This window comes from Musa acuminata, chromosome BXJ1-1, assembly GCF_036884655.1.
Source record: "Musa acuminata AAA Group cultivar baxijiao chromosome BXJ1-1, Cavendish_Baxijiao_AAA, whole genome shotgun sequence".
NCBI lineage: Eukaryota > Viridiplantae > Streptophyta > Magnoliopsida > Zingiberales > Musaceae > Musa > Musa acuminata.
This window is the reverse complement of record NC_088327.1, coordinates 25810103-25832424: the sequence shown is the minus strand read 5'-3', so window position 1 is coordinate 25832424 and position 22322 is coordinate 25810103. Positions and strand designations below refer to the sequence as shown.

Sequence of the window (22322 nt, the reverse complement as noted above, 5' to 3'; positions counted from 1 at the left end):
TTAGCTTCTCTCTATGTTTTCTTTAATATCTCAAGTAATTAGTGTACATGTGTTGTTAATGACAATGAGGCAACAACTATCACCATGTTAATGCATCAATAACATATTTTAATAGTAAAATATGTCATGGGAGAACTTCCAAGATTGTCTCTAAGAAACCTACTATATACACATACAACTTAATACGATTGAGGATCTAGATCCACTAGCTCATCGAGTCCAATAATTCAATTTGGTGATAGATAGGTATAATAGTTTATTTTGTCGATAGTTTGTTTTGCTCAAATCATAAAAGTTTCAACACCTAATCCAATATCTCAACTCTTTTCTTTGTAGGTGATTCAAGCATGGTTCGCCTTACCGGTCCGTACCAACATACCAACTGACCATCGATATGGTACGTACCAAACCATACCGATGTACTGACACACGGTATTATGAGGTATACCAACAAACCGGTATATACCACCCATACCGATCTCCTATTGGATCGGTATGTAGTGCCCGTGCTAGGCGATATATCTTGACACGGCGAACCTTGGATTCAAGAACAATAACATTCTTCGACAAAGAACCATGTGACATACTTGTTCCTCAACGAATCCAAAGAGATAAAAAATTTTCAACCCTTGCAGCCTAGAATTTCTATTCATCTATGACTTAGATATACTTTATTATTATTTAAATATTTATATATATCAAGAAATTAGGAGAAAAAAATTTAGAATAGGGTTTATATATCAAGAAATTCTACTGTACTAGTGGTACACTAATATTTCTATACCACTAATACTAATCGGTACATACTGATCCAACTAGAGATATGCTTGGTCAACACGATACAGTGTTGCTTGATTGGCATGACACAACGTTCCTTCATCCGACAAATATTTAAAACCTTCCTTAAATTTAATTACATTATTTAAAATATTTAAAAAATGCTCAACAACATACCCTTGTTTGGAATACACTTTAGATGTTTCTTATAACTTACCACCCAGGGTTCTCAATTTCGATGTGTACCGCCCGGTATGGGCGGTACGTACCAGTCCGAGAGGATACTGATACGCGGACCATCCTCTATCAGGCAGTATCAGTATTTTGACCGGTACCAAGACTTACCGATTGGTACTAAGGCGTACCGACCGGTACCGCCCCGGATTTCAATCGTTACCGAGGCATACTGATCGATACACCCGAGCGTGGTAAGTTAAGATATTTTTAAGGTTTTATGGAGTACCATCGATACGCCGTAGCGTAATGACGGTACGCCGATACGAACCGGTATTCAAAACCCTGTTACCAACTATATAATTGTTAGAAAGAAAGGTTTAATATCTCAATATACCTACAATGCTATTTATTTTTTATTATTCTATTCAATGATATCAAGTTGTACATGTTAGCATAATATACCACCTAATATACCAATATTGTGCCGTTCTAATGGAGTATTGAAAAAGTTGTTAAATCAAGAATTAAATCCTCGTTAAAAGGTCTGAATACTTGTGTTCATCCATTCAATTTTTTGAATTTACTTCTTGTTTGTTTTCGAATATGTTTTGGTGAATCTTCCAATATGAACAGCACTTGTGCCTGCATATACACAAATCTTCCCTGTATATATAAATTCATGAAAAATGTAGGCCATCAACCACAACTCACCAGCACTTCTTTTCAATTAATCATGCTAGATAACTTTTATTCAACAAACCATAGTACTCAAATGTCACATGAACTTTAAAAATTATGCATATGACTTCACATAATCATCAAGTCCTACCAGAATGTAATCTTTCCCTTGAAGTTTTTTAAGTTGTTTTAATAACAAATGCAATTTTCTTAAATTAAAGAAATAAAAAAAAACAGAGAGGTAACTGTAAAACACTTTGCAAATTGGATGAATGATGTACAGATTTTTGTCAATTATAAGAAAGGATAACAAACAAATGCAGCAAAACTGAAAATCTAATCATTAAATAACTAGAAAAAGATCACTCATGATATAATTAATAGAAATGAATGATTTTGACAAGATACTGACCAGTCAACTCTCCAAGAAAATATATTGAATACTTGAATAGTTCATGGCAAGCATGCTTATCACAGGTAATGTCATCATCATAAAGAACTATGAGGTATCATAGAGGTTACCTTCCACAGCATCTAAGACGACCATTAGCCATGATAGCTATCCGATCACCCAGAACATCAGCTTCATCCATGGAATGTGTGGTCAATAATACTATTCTCCCTTTCTTGATCTTCTTTATTAGCTGCCATGTTGATCTCATTGAATATGGATCCATACCACTAGTTGGTTCATCAAGGATAATAACCTACAAAATGCAAACCATATTCATATTCATGAACAAGAAGATTTTTAAAGAAGAAAGAGTTTAAATTTGTAATACCTTGCTATTTCCAATAAGTGCTATTCCAAGAGACAACTTTCTTTTCATACCACCAGAAAGTGCACCAACCATTGTATTAACTTTATCCATCAAACCAACCTGATCTCAATCACATTAGTGAAGAAGATATTCCACTTCTTTATCTCATGATATAACAAAACAACAGCACAGTTCAAGAGACTCCCACTAATGTGGGACCTTGGACTCAAATATATTATGATATCATAATTACATAAGACAAAGCAATAGAAAGTGCTGTGACCTATGACAATATAATGAAGCAATCAATTTAATCATGAGAAAAAATGGAGTTATTGGAGATATCAAAGATGGATATATCAAGACCTTGATTCTATTAATTTATTGTATATCTCATCCATCAATTATAAAAATTTCATAAATTAACTTTAATGGAATATTTTAGCACCTTAGAAATTAAAGAATAAACTCACTTCATCAATCATCTGAAGCACATTTTGTTCCAAGAAATCATCATCCACACCTTTCAGAATTGCAAATATTTCCATGTGTTCCTTCACCTAGAAGGTTCAATATAAAAGCTTAGGAAGAAGAATGCAAACCATTAACTACTTTGTTGATATGAGGAAAAATAATTTGAAAAGCAACAAAATCCACAACATGTGTATCAAGATATTAAAATATGCATGAACAAAATATAGACTGACTATAATATATAAAACCAGTAAGAATTTTGAATATATAACAAAATATATTAAATATTGGTAAGACAGGTTCAGGATATTATGTATATACAAAGGTAAGTCAGACCAGTATTATACCAATCTGATTTGAAACCAACCTAATTTTGTGCAGACCCAACCTAGATCCCTATAGATCTGTACTAGATTAATGTGGATCCATCTAATTTCCATATATCTTGGGTACAGCAGCATAGACCTATACATGGATCTGTGCAAATCCAACCTAGGTACAAATAGATTTTGGCTATACCGGCATAGTTGTAAACCAAATCCATACACGAATAAGAACTGACGATAGACCAGCTTCTTATGCTTGAGAATAAAAATGGCTCATTGTTTGATGAGGTAGGAGATTCACTATGTTAATGAAGTTCATTTGAACAAATGATGAGGACGATTGTTACATACATACATATATATATATATATATATATATATATATATATATATATATATATATGCTCATACCCGTTACATGATCTATTAAAGCTGCCATTAAACCAAGTGAAGTGCATGATTACTGTGGTTTGCAAAACTGACCAGAACAGTGTATACCGGTCCTAATGACTATAGGAATGTGGACCAAGCCTAACTGAGCAGTCCATGGTAACCTTAGCCAAAGAGACCTGTTATGGCTATTTGCTAAAGAAGAAGATTTAACTCCAAGATCCAGTCTGATTTCTCTCAATTCAAGGTAAACTTAGCCTAATTACTAACCTAATCAAGGACCCCAATGCACAATCATAGACTCATGTCGATTATTTTGATGATAGAAGCAAGTATATACTTCAATCTTGCCTCCAACTTATGATGCTTATATGTTACAATTCCTTTTGACATGTATGTTAGTATATAGTCATATCATCTTTTGATACCATTAGTGATCCTCGTAGTATTTATTGTTTTCTAGTTTGAAATTATTTTATTGTTATCAATATTGATTGTATTTGCCAAAAAAAGCTAAAAAATCCTATTTTTTGACTGATTTTTCAGTTTTTTTTTGTCTTTTGGTATGTACTGGTACATCATCTATTAATATATACCAACTAGTCTGAACCTAGACCAGTATAGATCCAGTACACAAACTTAAATTCCTTGATAGTAACAATTATTATTATAATTAAGAACATTAATGTAAATTAAAAGACTTAAACACACTGCCATTATATACTAGATAAGAATGAACTTTAAAAGGATGAAGACCCATCAACTAAACTTCAAATTGAAAGTTATGATCATTCTTACCAATCACTTCCATGAGGATGAAGTACTAGAGCTTATGATCCCATGGATCTTCATATCAAAATTAAATTCTCCTCTTTTTAATAACATAATTAAGGGTGTCAAATATGGCATGGTTATCTATCACATGGCAACTTGATAACATGTATCCTTAACCACTTCTGCATTCTAATTTGTCAAATCATCAATCTTTTTATAGAGGGTGCAAACCCAACTAGAAGCTATCAGTGGCAGATTATGGCAGAAATTATGGCTGAGATTACGAGATTTATTTTACCATAATTAGAGTGTATTAGTTGTGTATATATTCTTACCTAAAATAAATTATCAATAATCAGTGTATTAGCTGTGTATATGTTCTTACCTAAAGTAGATTGTACAGCGATTCTTATTTAATGGAAAGAATCATCAAGAGGAGGTCATTCAGCCATTTACTCAAAATTTGTCATGGTATCAGAGTCAGGTTCTCGAATCCATAACTGAATATTCGAATTACTTTGCTTCTGTCTTTCGAAGTTTTCTAGTCTGCTTTCATTTTTCTTATTCTGGGTTGATTAATTTCTGATCAACAACTTCACTTTGAGATTTTTTGATTGATCAACTTGTAGTTGACAGCCTCGCAATGAGATCTCTGCATTTGATTTTTCTTTTTTTAAGAATGTCTACTAAGAATCTTTTTGGAAAAATACCTACAAAGACCTTGGCTATCAAATTTACAGGAAAGAATTATGCAACATGGGAATTTCAATTCAAAATGTTTCTGAAAGGGAAGGAGCTTTGGAGTCCAAGGATGCTCTAGAAGATGATAAGGAACCTAGCCAATGGGAGGCAAAGGTTGCTCGAATTATCTCTTGGATTTTAGGATCTATTGAAGCTCATATTGTCATGGACTTAGCTAGAATTGCCTAAGTCGTGAGACACCCTTGCGGCAAAATCCCAGACTTAGCTGAAGTTGCCTAAGTCATGAAACACCCTTGCGCCAACTCCTCGAACTTAGCTGGGATTACCTAAGTCATGAGGCGCCCTTGCAAAATATACGTCTGCAAAGGATCAACCTAGTTGCAACCTCGTACAGGTCCAAAAGGACCTGTAAAACATAAAGTTGATTATATTGAAAACAAGCGACGGACAAGTCCCGACGTCTCGTGAAGAGAGAAGCTTTACAAGAAATTCAACAAGCACCCTGAGTATAACAGAGAAAAGAGAGGAAGAAGAAAACAAGGAATTTAGAAGGTAGAATGAACAGTTGTAAATCCACAAACAACTGCTCACCGGGTGCCGGGCGCGAAGGCAAGTTCCCGTCAAGTTAACGTGCGAACTTGTAAAGATTGTTCAACGCCCGACAATATACCGAATGCTAGTCATAGGTGCCCAGCAAGTCAATCACGTGAGTGATGGTATGTGTGACTTGACACGCAATCGTTTTGCTTATTATATTTTGGCATTTATCACTTTATATTGACTATTGCATATATGCATGTATATATTGTGATGTCCTTGGATCTGTGCAATGGGAATCGGATCGGGATGAAATCACGATAATAAGACTGATTCGCCTTTAAATACATATCCTAAATAATCCCGGTCATAGATTACTCGAGAGGGATATCGAGATAACCGGACAGACTGGTGTGCTATATACCCGTCCATACGATAGACGCAACTGGTCTCATAGTTGCTCGTGTGGGGACACTAGGGATACAGTACAGGTGCTCATTGGAGAATGAGTTCACTGATTGATCCATTTACGGAATGTTGGATAGTTGATGATACCTTATTATCAGACAACGGTTCCGTAGTCTCAATGGTGTATCTAGTCCTTAGACTTGAGATACCAAGGATGTCCTGTATGAGTGCTCCATTCTTTGATACCGGACTTATAGGTTTGGATGTCCGAGATCTAGTACAATCGGTCCTCGGGAGTGGCAATCAACCTTACGAGGGCTATTGAGTGTCGATAGAGGATCATCCACTCCCGATGTCATGAGAGGAATATCTCATGTGTTCTTACTCAGACAAATCCCTAGCCAGGGTCATTCGGATTTAGAGAGAGAGTTCTCCGAGAAAATCCAATTAGAGCAAGACTCGAGTAGAAACCATATGGGTTTGACAGCACAATGCCCGGTATACAGTCTTTGGGATATTAGATGGATGAGGGACTATAGGTACACGATAACTGAGGACAGACAAGTCCAATGGATTAGATTCTCCTGTATCGTATAGGGAATGCGGCGTAATGGCCTAGTACGTCCGTAGTCGATAAGTCGAGTGAATTATTATAGAGATAACAATTCACTGAGCCAAAAGGAGTTCTGATAGGTATGACTCACAGCCAGCTCGATATTGGGCCTAGAGGGTCACACGCATATGGTAGGCGTTGCGATGAGTAGAGGTTCGGATATGAGATATCCGCCGGAGCTCCTATCTTATTAGATATCCAATAAACCCCTAAATTATTGGATAGAGATCCACTAATCTAAGAAGCTTGGGTAGTTGGATAAAGATCCAATACCCATTAGGGGAGGATCCATTAGGATTAAGATTGACAGGGATCCTCTATAAATATGAGAGATTCAGTGGTTCATAGGCTAGAGCTTTTGCTTGCCTCTCATATTCTCCTCCCCCTTCTCCACCTCAAAGTAGACCTAGGGTTTTGAGGAGCGTCGTCGCAACCCTGTTGTGTGGATCACCGCTAGAGAAAAGGGCGCTTGACCTCCTTCACCCTCTCCTAGAGATCTGCAAGGATTCAGGGTTATACGATCTCCCTAGGTAACACAATCTTTACTATACGCAGTTTTCTATTTCGCGGATTTTGCGCACCAATCTTCGCACAACGATGAACATCTCTTTGGGAATAGGGGATTTTGTTTTCTGTTCTTCCGCTACGCATGTGATGTCGCTCCCAAAGATATCCCAACACCGAAGCCCCATCCAACCCTCTGTCACCCGAGGGGTTCCAGGGTGCTGAGATGGCTGACGTTTTGTGTGCCACTGCGGTTTGCATAAAAAAGTTGTGGCACATGAAAAAAGAGCCATTTTGGGGCAGTTCGGCCCGGTACGATGAGCAATCGCACTGTAGCGCTGCGAACTATCGTTGCTTACATTTTCCAAGCAAAAACACACAAAACCAAGGAAAAATATGTTGTCATGTCTTTGTACAAGCATACAAAAGCGACAAACGGTTCATTGAACGAAGTTGTTGCGGGTGCGCGACGACCATTCGTGACATTCTCCCCCATTTAAACTGTCGACGCCCTCGTCGACGCTTTTTGGTAGTTGTTGACGATTACTTTTTCATGTCATAGGGCATCTTCGGGCTCCCAATTGGCTTCGGTTCAGGGAAGCTTTCGCCACTTCACCAAGTACTCGGTCTGCTCAGCTTGGGTAGTTCTATCTTGCGATCCGCTAAAATAGTTTCAACTCGCTTCTCGTAGGAGGCTCTGGTGAGGGGTAGCCGAGTTGGGACACTTTGGGAAGCATCTTGCGGATCTGAGTAGTAGTCTTTCAAGTTGCTGGCGTGAAAAACATTTTGAATTTTGGAGCCACGCCGGTAGCTGCAACTTATAGGAGACGTTGCCCACCCTATTAATAATTGGGAAGGGCCCTTCATACTTGCACACCAATCTTTTGTGTACTTTCTTCTTAAAGAATTGTAGTGATGCTGGTTGGAGCTTTACCAACACCAAATCGCCGACTTTGAACTCCTATGGTCGCCTTCCTATGTCTGCCCACTTCTTCATCTTTTTGGTTGCCTTCTCCAAGTAAACCCGCGCAATATCTGCATTTCGGTGCCATTCATTTGCAAAGTGATATGCTGACGAACTACTCTCAGTATACCCGATAGCTAAAGTGTAAGGAGTCGACGGTTATCATGTGATAGGACCCTGGCAAGGTTGGGTCCTACTCAACCAAGAAGTAGCTAATAAAACCCTGTGAGATTGTAATAAACCCCACCTAGCCGTCGCTATCCTATAAAGAAGAGTGACTAGGGTTTATATTTGGACATTTGGGCTTCCTAGCCGTCGCCCCTTCTACTGGGCTGGTTGGTTAGAGTTGAGGGCAAAAGGGGTAACTCACTTAGGAAGCAGCCCCTAGGGCTAGGGTTAGGAGGTTATTTCTTAGAAAAGCATTAGGAGTTGTAAAGGAATAGGAGTCTTAAGGAGTCCTAGTAGGAGTTGGTTAGAAGTCCTATTAGGAGTTTGGGTTTAGAAGCCCTATAAATAGCCATGTATTCATCCTCTTTTCTTAAGCAATAGATGAATCTTTTCTGCAGCCTTTGAGCAGCAATTTGGAGGAAAGAACCCCTATAGAGTTCTAAGGAGGTCGATCCCCTAAAGAGATCAACCTCAAGCTTAGAATCTGCAAGGGTTCCAACATCCTGTAATGATCTCGAAGGGGCTCTTGTTGGACGCAGAGCTCCGTTGCAAGTTGTAGGAGAAATGGGCTATGTCCAACAGCTTCACCTAATCTCGTTAGTTGGCACTCACATAGTGCCGAAGATATTGCTCAAGGAGCGAGTTTATCCTTTCGGGGGTCATCTGTCTAGGGGTGGAGGCTTATGGAGAAATATAACTTAGACCCCAACAATTTGAATAGCTCGGTCTAGAATCGTCCCAGGAACCAAGCGTCTTGATCACTGATGATATTGTGCGAGACTCCCCAATACTTCACCACATTCTTCATCATCAGCTAGGTCACCTCCTCTGTTGAACACTGTAGAGGTGTAGCAATGAAAGTTGCATACTTTGAAAATCGATCGACCACCACAAATATCGATCTGAGTCCCCCTACTACTGGCAAGCTTGATATAAAATCCAAGGAAATGCCCTCCCACGACCTTTCTGGTACGGGCAACAGCTCCAAAAATCTATACGATGTGCTTTTATGGGTTATAGCACTGCTCAAAAGGGGTTTTTGTGTTATGATGTTGTTGCTAATCATCTGCGTATTTCTAGAAATGTGATTTTCTTTGAACATGAATACCAATTTCAGCAACATGTTTCCTCTTTCGACGGTGTCCTCCTTCCTAGCTTTTGATGATATCTCTCCACCAATTGAGTGTTTTAAACCCAGTATTGTCTATCAGCGACGACAGCCCCCATCATTACAAATCTTTCCCAACCTTGATCCAATGACTGCTCCAGTGGCTCTTCAGAGAACCCCTTGTATCAGTCATTCTCCTGATAGATATGGTTTCTCTGCCACTTTAGCTAATACTACAATTCCTATCTCTTATTCGCAATCAAGTAAACATGTATGTTGGGTGAAAGTTAAGCATGCTCCAGTGGCTCTTTAGAGAACCCCCTGTATCAGTCATCCTCCTAATAGGTATGGTTTCTCTGCCACTTTAGCTAATACTATAGTTCCTATCTCTTAATCTCAGGCAAGTAAACATACACGTTAGGTGAAAGCTACGCAACAAGAACTTCAGGATCTTTAAGAGAATCATACTTAGGATATTGTTCCCTGTCCTACTAGTGTTAAGCCCATTGGTTGGAAATGGGTATATTTCATTAAGCTGCGGTCTGATGGCTCACTTGACAGATATAAAGCGAGGTTGGTGGCACTTGATAATTGACAGGAGTATGGGGTAGATTATGAGGAGACATTTGCACCTGTAGCAAAGATGACGACTGTGCGACATGTTCTAACTATTGTTGGTTCCAAGGGCTGGTCATTGCGATAGATGGATGTTTCGAATGCCTTTTTTGCACGGAGATCTTAAGGAAGAAATTTATATGACTCCACCATTAAGATTATTTTCTACACCCTCTTCTGATGTTTATAAGCTAAAACGATCACTCTATGATTTGAAACAAGCTCATCGTGCTTGGTTTGATAAGTTCCACTCTACACTTATTAGCTTCTCCTTTTTGCCCAAAGTCAATATGATTCCTCTTTGTTTCTTTGCAAGACTACTAAGGGAATCATCTTGCTTCTGGTATATATTGATGATATTGTTATTACAGGGACTGACTCTGAATTGATTTCTCAACTTCAAGAGTGCCTTCAGGCAAGGTCAACCATACCGAATTGTACCGCCCGATACGGGCGGTACGTACCGGTTTGACAGGCTACCAGTAGGCGGACCGCCCGCTACTGGGCGGTACGCCCAAAAAAAACCCGTATCGAACGATACGGGGTAATATCGGGCGGTAACGGTCGAAATTTCGACCATTACCACCCGACACCACTCGGTAACGGTCGATTTCGACCGTTACCACTCGATAACGATCGAAATCGACCGTTACCGCACTGTAGCAGTGCTACAGTGCTCCAACGGTCAAATTGCCGGTTGGAGCCCTTTCTCCTCCTATTTAAACCATTCTTCTCTCCCCTATTTCAGTATACTCTCTTAAACTCTCTCTCAAACTTTTTTTTTCTCTCCTAAACTCTATAAAACAACGATTTATGAATTCAATCGAGGCTAATTTGGGAAGATTAAGATGAAGAACTTTCTAATCAAGAGGTATATATTCGTTTTCTTTAATTAGAGAGTAATTAAGATATTTAAGATTATGATTAGTATTTTTCATGTATAGTAAATTTTGAATAATATTTATGATAGTAAAATAAGTTTAATTAAGTTTTATTAAAGTTATTTAATGTTGCGATTAGTCATTTTAATGATGATTTAATCGAAATTTATTTAATTTTATATCAATTTAATGTCTTTAATACCTATTAGGATATTTGTCATGTTTATAATAGTGAAAAAGAAGTAATTAGTGAAAAATTAACTATATTAATCGTATAATTAGTGTAGATAAATTATAATTTTATCATAATTTGAATCATATTGGATTAAAATTATATATTTAATGTTTCTTTTATGTGTTTAACATATATATGATGGTAAAATAAGTTTAATTATGTTTTATTAAAGTTATTTAATACTGTAATTAGTCATTTTAATAATGATTTAATCGTAATTTGTTCAATTTTATATGAATCCAATATTTTTAATATCTATTAGGGTGTTTGTCATGTTTATAGTGTTGAAAGAGAAGTAATTAGTGAAAAATTAACTATGTTAATCGCGTAATTAGTGAATCTAATGATTTTAATACTTCTTTTATGCATGTAACATATTTATGATAATAAAATATGATTAGTTATGTTTTAATAAAATTACTTAATGTTGTGATTAGTGATTTATGATCGATATTTGGTCAATTTAATATGTTTATACTTTATAGTTTATTTGATTTAAATTTGGTAGGATAATGACACCAAAGGAACAGCCACATGATGATGCATGGGTTCATGCCCGAAAGCTAGATGGAAACCATCATCATTGGCAATGTATTTATTGTGACTACATTGGCAAAGGTGGAGGAATAACTCGAGTGAAAATACATTTGGCTGGTGTGTATCCTGATGTTGCAAAATGCAAGAATGTTCCAACAAAGATCCGTAAATTATTTCAAAGCAAGCTTAAACAAGCAAAGGAAGATACATTAAAAAAGAAGGCTAGAGTTGAGGACGAATATCATAGGGCTACATAGGAACCAGTTTATGATCAGTATGAGGGTTGCGGCAATGAAGTCGACTCGGATCTCACAGTTGGGATTCGTGCATCATTGTAGCATCAGTATACGGTCGATGAAGCAATGAGACATCGACGACCTGACTCACAATTAGAGCATGGCAGTGGTAGTGGAATCCAGAGGTCAACCAGCATGAGGCAACCAACTGCTCCTTCTCAGTTAGGCCGAACTAGTAGCATGAGGTATGGTGGACTCCGTGGTTTTATGAGAGGTCTTGGCAGGAGGTCCGCACCAGATATTGTTGATATTGATCCGCAAGTCTATCCCCCACAAACAGCGAAACAGACTCGGATTGACGATGCATACACAAAAGAAAAAAAAATGGGATATTGGGAAGGCAATCTCAAAATGGTTCAACTTTCATAGGATTCCAGCCAACACAGCCCAAGGTCCATATTATCAGAGCATGATCTCCTCTATTCAAAAGTCTGGCATGGGAATCCAACCTCCAACACCGAAGGAGATTTACGACGTGTACTTAGATGAGGAGGTGGCAGAACTAAAGGATTGGATCAAATCCTTCAAGAGGCAATGGGACGAATATGGGGGGACATTGATGTGTGATAGTTGGACAGGACCAACAAGAATGAGTATCATCAACTTTCTTGTTTATTGCAATAGAAGTGTGGTGTTTCATAAGTCCGTTAATGCTTCTGAAAAGATCCAAGATGCAAACTACATTGAGAGCTTGATGGACACTATGGTAGAGGAGATTGGACCACAGTATGTTGTCCAAATAATAACCGACAATGGAGCGAATTTCAAAAAGGCCGGTTTGCAATTGATGGAAAAAAGAAAAACTTTGTTTTGGACTCCATGTGCAGCTCATTGCATATATCTAATGCTGAAGGATATTGGTGAGTTGGATGCGGTCAAGAAATGTGTAGCTCGAGCACAATCAATTACAAAGTTTATATATAATCATCATTGGGTCCACGCATTAATGCAAAATTATGTAAACGATGAGATACTTCGACCTGGAATTGCTCGGTTTGTTACCAATTTTATTGCATTAAAATCATTACAGCAAAAAAGGTATGGCTTGAAGGCAATGGCTAGCTCACAAGAGTGGTCTGAATCCAGATATTCGAAATTGAGTGATGGAAAGAAGATAGAAAAGGTCATTCTTTCCTCTAGATTTTGGGAGACTATAGCAGAAATTATAAAAGGTGTGGAACCACTTTATATTGTCCTCCGTAAGGTCGATATGGACAAGCGTCCACAAATGTCGTATCTTAAATATATGATGATTTCAGCGAGAGAGGAGGTCAGGAAAGCATTCAAAGATGATTTTAAGGCCGACCAATACGTACGAATCATTGATCGTCGGACCGAAGTTCATATGGATCAAGATATCCATAATGCAGGTAAATTCATATTCAGAATAATTTAATTTATTATTATTTAGATAATAAAAAATCATACTAACAAAATTATGTTTTGCAGCGTATTATCTAAACCCGGTAATTTAATATTGATATGCTCTCGGAACACAATAATTTCCTAACGACACTACGAAATGTTATATATCGGCTCTTGCCAAACACTACCGAGGCAACCGATGCACTTATGGAGGATCGATTATTTCGAGAAACAGTTGGTTCATTCTCCGACGTTATAGCTGTATCGTGCCGTTACACTATGGATCCTGGTGAGGAAAAGTTATGCATATTGATTATCAATTATATTTAATGTTAATTATTTGTTATACTAATAAAATCTTATTTATATCTTTTTGCAATCGAGTGGTGGCTACAATTTGGTGGCAATGCACCACATTTAAAGAAGGTTACCGTTCGTATACTTTCACAGACAACAACATCTAGTGGTTGCGAACGTAATTGGTCAACGTTTGCATTGATTCATACGAAGGTCCGCAACAGACTCTCCAACAGACGGCTAGAGAAACTAGTATATGTCCATTATAATATGCGGCTAAAATTACGATGTGCTGAGTTGGATAAGGAGCCAAAAGAATCAGATATTGATCCCATTGACCTCCAATTCTACAACGAAGATTCAGAGCCAATGTTAGATTGGGTTGAAGTAGTAGAGAACCAAGAGGATCCTCTACTTGATGAGGCGGGAGATCCTCAGCGTCCTTCACGTTTTATCACCGAGGTAATAGAAGAAGAAGAAGCACAACCCCAACAGGTGGAAAATCCCCCTCGATTACAACATGGTAGGAGTCAAACTGCTCGAGGAACTACCGATACCCAACGGTCACACTCGTCTGCCCAACGTGCAAAGGCAAAGGAGAAAGCAGTAGCATCAGTTGCATCGTTGGAAAGAATCGAGTCGGGCGACAAGACACCTTCACAATCACATTCTCTTTCTCGCTCGGTCCAGAGACATGACAGCAACACGGACAGTAGTGCCTCAACAGATGATGGCGGTGATGTCGGGCAGTCGTTGGTCTCGTCTACACAACTTGAGGGTGGTGAATGGACTGAGGAGCAATATTTTACACATGCCACTCAAGAATCAGATCATGGAACTCGACAAGGTACTGGTCAAGTTTATGCGCGAAAGGGGAAGGGGAAGGGGAAGGGGAAGGCAGTGGATGAATATGAACAAATGCGACAGAGCATACATGATATAGACACAGAAAGAGACTCATCGTATTCACAGCCATCGTATTATGGAGAATCATACGGGCAACAATAGTATGGTGATAGTTGGTCATCCTTCTCTGAGCAACAGCATGATACAGAACAACACCAATATATGCCTAAAGAGCTGCCTCGGACAAATATTATTCATGACGATCAATCTACGATCAGCACCACATCGATGCATCAATGGCATACGGTGTATCAATACACTATGTCATGGGATCAATTTCATGATTGGGTCCAACAAACGTATCATATTAATATGTATCGGATCGAGGACCCCGATCCACCACCCGTGGAGGCCCGTCGTTCGTTTTGGTGGTAGAATTAACAATCAGGTATATCTAGATATATGATTATTTAATTTATTTGAATTTTAGAGTTTATATTGTAATAAAATAGTCTAACAATTCAACTGATTTTTCTGTAGATATTTTAATCTACAACGAGCTGAAATACGAACCTCGAACAAGACTACCTCAAAGCCCGAAAAAGATATGTGATACTATTCTTATCTAATTTACATTGATTTTGCTAAATTTATACTATTACTATATTTATTTGTAACTTGAAAACCCTATCCTAACTTTTTTTTAATTTTCAGGTATTTTCGGAGGGTTAAATCGGTGAAATCAGGTGTACCGCTCGGTACACCTCGATATACCGCTCGGTACACCGTACCGTACCGAGCCCGGGTCGAAACGCCGGTACGGTACAATACGGCGAACCTTGCCTTCAAGGTTCTTTTCATATGAAGGAATTCTGTCCTTTATAGTATTTTTTAGGCCTTGAGGCGCATTCTACCTTGGCTGGTATTTCTTACACCAGCATAAATACATCCAGGAGTTAATTGCTTTGGCTGACCTTCAATATGGTCGTTCTGTTGATACCCCCTTGGAAGCGAATGTTAAATATCGTCGTGATGAGGGTGATTTTCTCTCTGATCCTTCTTTATAGAGACAACTGGTGGGGAGCTTGAACTATCTGACTATTACTCGGCTTGATATTTCCTTCGTTATTCAACAAATTAGTCAATTTATGCAAGCGCCTAGGCACCGCGACCTGGCCGTTGGTCGTCGCATTGTTCGCTATTTGTAAGGCACTTCTACCTGAGGTCTTTTCTTCCCGGTGGACTCTCCTATTCGTTGGTTGCATATAGTGATGCTGATTGGGCTAGTTGTTCTGATACTCAATGTTCAATTACTTGTTGGTGCATGTTTCTTAGTATCTCTCATTTCTTCAAAAAGCAAGAAGCAAGATTGGGTGTCTAAGTCCTCCACTGAGTCTAAGTATCGCGTTATGTCCTCTGCATGTTCTGAAATTATTTGGCTTCGGGGACTATTGGGGGAGCTTGGGTTTCCCAAATTAAGCCTACTCCGCTCCATGCCAATAATACTAGCAGGGTCTGCCGTACCGAACCGTACCCCCCGGTACGGGCGGTACGTACCGGTCCGACAGGTTGTCGGTACGCGGACCGTCTGTTACCAGTCCGAGTGCACTGCAGCACTGTAGCAGTGCACTACAGCACTGTAGCAGTGCACTGTACTCGGCACACCTGAGTGTACCGCTCGGTATACCGTACCGTACCGGTACCGAGCCCAGGTCAAAATACCGGTACGGTACGGTATTGCGAACCTTGAATACTAGTGTTATTCAAATTGCTACTAACCCAGTATTTCATGAGTGCACCAAGCACATTAAAGTGGATTGTCACTCTATTCGTAAAGCATATGAAGCTTGCATCATCTCTCTTCCGCATATCACCATCGATCTCCAGCCTGCTAATATGTTTATTAAGGCTCTCTCCCAATACCGACATCACTTTCTTGTTGACAAATTGATGCTTTTTTATCATCCAACATCAATTTGAGGGGGGGTATCAATGGTAGAAATTATGGCTGAGATTACAAGATTTATTTTACCATAATTAGTGTATTAGCTATGTATACATTCTTACCTAAAATAGATTATCAATAATCAATGTATTAGGTGTGTATATATTCTTATCTAAAGTAGATTGTACAGCAATTCTTATTTAATGGAAATGATCCTCAAGAGGAGGTCATTCAACCATTTACTCAAAACTCGTCATAAGCCCTATCATAGAACCTACAGCATCTTAGATTAGCTCATCACACTCAAAGACCACCGCCTATGCATTAAGCAATGCAGGAGTAAGGATAATATAATTTTGATTCCTGGAATATATAGTATTCCCTTTAGCAAATCTATATACCAATGAACCCATATCCTCTTTCTCATAGGACCTAAACCTCATACATTTTAGGCAATAATCTTGATGAAAGGACAGAAACACGCATGGAATTTGACACCCTTTTTTTAAAGAAAACCACACATGAATGATTTCTTAACAAGAAATCCACCAATGGTCATTCAAAACTTTGACAAATGGCAAATAAGAGAGAGTGAGAGGCTACAAAATATACCACTAGTACCAGATATCCCAAAATAGACATTTTGAGAAAACATATCATTTTCCATATAGTACTACTACGAGAAGAACACAATTAGAGCAGAAAGCATAATATTCAAATGTAGAAAATGTACCAAATTTTTCTTACCGTTAGTTCTGGAAAGAGTATATCATTTTGAGGGCATACACCTAGCATTTTCCGTATCTCATCCTACAAGTAAAATAATAGAAAAAACACCAAAAAAATTTTAAATTGCCAGATATATGTGGATCTAGAAAACTTTATATAAATATACATAACATCTTCATAGACAGGTCATTTTTCCTTTAATCATGCAAACATTTACTTGTGTACCTGAATTTGTAGGAAATTTCGCCTTTAAAAAAAATACCGTTCAACATATCTACATGCTATTGCTCACAGCCCACTATTCAATGCATTCACTACAACCATGTCTGTTACAGTGGAGGAATAATAAAAGGTGGAGGTCAGCTCCCATGTTATTGATCTTGATCTCATGGCATTCCCCTTTGGTGTGCATCAATGACAATTATAAGAAAGAGATGAAGAGGTCTAAAGCCAGGAACTAAATTTCATGTTCCAGACATGTAATGGCCGATGCTAGGACTGGTATGAGCCCAGTGCGCAAGGCATATTAAGACAATACAATGATGCATACCAAGGTACAAAAAAAGCCAAAAAATAGGCCAGAAAACCTAATTTAAGATTCTTTCTCACCTATTCTTGGCATATACAAATATACAATCAACATTGATAACAAGTAAATGATTAATCTAGAAAATAATTATACGAAATCAAAACATAATAGCATATATCAGACAAGGATCACATGTAGTATATAAAGAACACATGTACATAGGAAGGAGTTCTAACTAACATATAAGCATAATAAATTATACCTGCTTGGCTGCCTCTACCACCAAAATGATCTACATAAGATAATGGCAGATATATTGGAGTGATCGATACGACAAAATTGTAGATCTATACAATACATCTGAAGGACTTATGACTCTCATGGCTAATACGGTAACGTGGTCGCATCATCATCATGAACATCCCTTGTGGTAGAAGGCACATCGGACAAGTAGGACCATGGCAAGTATAACTTTATGGGATGGAGTTCACTAGAATTGTCTTTTATCACGGTACTACTGTTATAATTATGCACCTCAGGTTGGATTTAGACCAATCCTAGTAAATGAGCACCATATTCCAATGGCAAGTACATATTTTATAGTTATGCACCTCAGGATGAGAATTTGCACAGGAAAATGACACCGAATCAATAGAGTACCAAACTATCATAGCAACATGCAAGTCACTTGGATAACTGCTATGATTGACAATGCATCCACTCCAACTGCATAAATCAAGATGGTTGAATAGCCTGCCTAAAACAGCATTTGACAGATTTTCCCAAATGTGGCAAAATATACAAAGGCTATGTAACAGATCAGGTGAACTTTCAAGGTAGATTAGATGCTCAGAAAGTATTAAGGTTGTAGCAAAAAAGCACAAAGAGAGGAGACAGATAGGCGGACATGTTAGCCAACAATCTGTGATGAGTACAAAGGTTGCAAGGACGATATTGAAGATAATTTCCAGAAATAGTACAACCAACATGATTATTTTCTGCTTCTAAACAATAATACAACGAACAGCATAATATGTACCACTTGAGGCTTTTAAAACCAATTGAACCATAACGTTTGAAGAATAAACCTATGCATAAACCAGTCCAAAATGATAAAACCTACTATTACCCACCAGACAAGCCATTTTAAGAGTTTTTACACTTTGTTCAGTGAGGCCTGACAGCCACAGTCCAATTAAAATTTACATGGAATTGCCTTTTTTAGATCTCAATTATCGTAGTCAGCCTCTGATTCATCATTTGAGTAGAATGGTGCAGGAGAAAGGAAGAAGACAATCAAAGAATAAGAGGAAATTGATATGATGAGATGAGATTGATAAGATTGATAAAAATAAGGAAATGATGATAAGATGAATCTGACTCTCACAAATAGAAGTCCCAACATCAATCCAAACACTGGCCTTCAAAGAAGATGAGAAGAATAGTAAGAGAATTACCCCCATTTTCTTCTTTTTTATATTTTGAAACTTTTTATCATATACCGAGTGGCAAGTATTCGTTTCAGACACTGGACCCATTTTGGTGATCTGGTCAAACCGGTACATACGAATCAGTATCAGTGTACAATGTACTGGCACACCGACACGTATTGGTGTTTCAGAGAAAAAGAAAAAGGAGAAGAGAAAGGGGCAGTGGGGGAAGAGGATGAAGGAGGGAGGAAGGAAGAAGGAAGAAGAGGAGATAGTGTAGGAAGACGAATGCATTGCATGGCGACGATGAGCGGCAAGGTCCCGACATGCGTGAGAGGTTGTGTTGAGAGACTGAGGGCGTGCAACAAACGTGAGAAGCGATTAGGGTTAGAAAAGTTTTATAAGGCGAACTAGATTGCTCGAAACCGGGGCAGTCCACATATAAATTGACCCGTACGTACCATCCATTTCTTTCCGGTATGAGCAAAATGTTATTCTATATCGAGTGGTGTACCAAGCAACACTATTGTAACATACTGATACAATCGTCTATCAATATTCAGCATGGGCTGGCTTTCAAATCCTTGATACCATTCCATTATAAAATACCATAGTTTTCCCACAGCAAGTCAATGCTAACAATTCCACAATTAAAAGGATTTTTGTTTTTTGTAAAAGGTATATGATAAATGCAGGATTTAATCCCAGAACCTTGCGGATCTAATAAGGCTTTATCAGCTAAGCTAGCTAACACCAATCGCTATTAAAACCATTGTTAAAAGCATGGTTTTTAATTTCAATATATACCGATCCGAGAGCCTCTCGACATGCGGACCGCCCGCTACCGAGCGGTACCAAATTTTTGGCCATGTATCGGACGATACGGGGATATATCAAGCGGTAACAATCGAAATTTTAACCGTTACCAACCTGTACTGGGCGGTACCAATCGATTTCGATTGTTACCAACTTGTACTGGGCGGTAACGGTCGAAATCGACCGTTACCGACCTTTTAGCTATTTTAACTAAAATAGCTAACATAGCTGAAAACACTAATACAATATGTATTAGTGTTTCATCTTTTTTAGGTGTACCGAGCCGACCGTTACCGACCTTTTAGCTATTTTAACTAAAATAGCTAACATAGCTGAAAACACTAATACAATATGTATTAGTGTTTCATCTTTTTTAGGCGTACCGCTCGGTACACCCTGGTGAACCGTCGACACACCTCGGTATGTACTATGCTGAGCAAGGCTTAGTATGCCAATATAGACCGAAATTACGAACCTTAGTTAAAAGGATTAACATTTAAATATTGTACATAGTTTATTGTAAGGATTGTAATTTAGATCCGCCCTAGTGTACCGAGCGCTTCTCAGTACGATACGTATCGAGGCATACCAAAGCATATCAATGCTATACCTAAAATCATAAGAAAAACCTTCAAAAATATCTGAAATAGAAAATAAGTTAGATTAGGGTTTTTAAGTTAGAAATAAATATAAATTTAGTATAATTGGACAAAAAATAATATAAATTATGAAAAATAGTGCCATATATCTTTTTTTATTATATTGAATTGATCTAATATCAATCAAATTTCGATTAAATCATCATTAAAACCACTAATCATAGCATTAAAAAACTTAATTAAAACCTAATTAAAGCTATTATACCATCACAAATTAAAGCTATTATACCATCACAAACATATGATTCAATCCTTAATATGCATGAAATATAAAGATTTAACTTATTAAGTATCTAATTTCAAAAAAATAAATATTAAACACACTAATCACAACATTAAAAACCTTAATGACTCCCTAGTTAACACTATTCTACCATCAAAAACATATCAAACAACATATTAGACATTAAGTCATACACCACATAGAATAGACTTAATCATCTCATAAATAAATAAAAATCTAAAAAGAGTATACATATCTAGAAAGAAATTGTAGCTTTGTTGAGTTTAGAATAGTAAAAATGTGAGAATAAGCGAGAGATGAGAAAGTTTAAGAGATTGATAGAGTGAAATGAGTTAAAATAGGGGGAAGAAAGAGTTTAAAAACCCTTTTCTAAGCTTCAAACGATTAAATTGACTATTTTAAATGGGGCAATCTCAGCCCTTAATCGGTAACGATCGAAATCCAACCATTACCGATTAGTACTAGTCAATAACAATCGGATTTCAATTGTTACCACCTAGTACAAACCTCGTATCGCCCTATACGAGGTCAAGTGATTGGTACCGCCCGATAGAGGGCGGTCCATGTACCGGTATCTTGTCGGACCAGTACATACCACCCGTACCGAGCAGTATGCATCGGTATAGCAAACCCTGGTTTTTTGTCTAATTCCTACCTGTTTTATCTTGCTTTCATTCATTGTAAAACAATTGTGTTGGTACACCATTATACCAAAGCTTGCAAGTGGCACACGCAATAGCTACCATTGTCAACATGCCACAAAAAGTGAATTCTTTCTTGAACCATAGTTTTAAATTATGGACACCATAAGCTGCCCAGTTTTTTACCTTTCAATCATGCACATGCAATGGACAAGACCACTTCATAATACCAAGTAGTATCACTCAGTATATTGCTCATTTTCTTTTCAATAATCATTTACAATGGTACAGAGCTATACTAAATATCTTAACATTGGAACTGTTTCAGGCTGCATACTTGAACTTCAAGAACATTTGTCTCCAGATAACAACCCTCTATCATCTTTTTCCTCTACAAAAGACATAATTCTACCCTAATTACCAACACTTGTAACTGCATGCTCCAATTTCGTAGATACACAACATACTACATATAGAGAGTCTTCTAATAGGCAAGACGGATATAGGAAAGTTATTGTTGTATACTTGACCACAAAATATGTCAATATCATCCATATAGTCACATCATGAAATCCAAATAAACCAAAGAGGAAAGCACCTTAGAATGTAAGAGAGTACTCACCATGTTTGTTGTAATATTCTTGCCAAATACCAATGCATCACCAGATGTAGGAGGAAGAAGACCAGCCAGCATAGATATGGTTGTGCTTTTACCAGCACCATTATGCCCTACAGTGTAAATTGAGCCATTCAGTAACAAAACAAAATACTTAAATTAGTGTGATTTTAGAACATATATTGCACTGCATAAAGTTGAAAACCTTGAGTATATTTGGTCGATTTTTCACGAAAACTTTTTAGAATGTTTTCTTAATGAAATGTTGAAGCATAAGCAA

General features: G+C 37.7%; 1 protein-coding gene across 8 annotated transcripts in view; it reads right to left on the bottom strand.

Annotated features, from left to right (window-relative positions):
- LOC103973989 (ABC transporter A family member 1) overlaps positions 1 to 22322 on the bottom strand; it is a 108732-nt gene that overhangs the window by 69194 nt on the left and 17216 nt on the right. For all 8 annotated transcript variants that reach the window (XR_010514709.1, XR_010514710.1, XM_065189765.1 and 5 more), the window contains 5 exons: positions 22049 to 22155; positions 17126 to 17188; positions 2867 to 2953; positions 2415 to 2513; positions 2155 to 2339 (listed from right to left, as the gene is read on the bottom strand). Coding sequence is in view for 6 of the 8 variants with exons in the window: in XM_065189765.1 (XP_065045837.1) it covers positions 2155 to 2339; positions 2415 to 2513; positions 2867 to 2953; positions 17126 to 17188; positions 22049 to 22155 (541 nt within the window). In the remaining 2 variants the exon portion in view is untranslated. The remainder of the gene's footprint in view (positions 1 to 2154; positions 2340 to 2414; positions 2514 to 2866; positions 2954 to 17125; positions 17189 to 22048; positions 22156 to 22322) is intronic.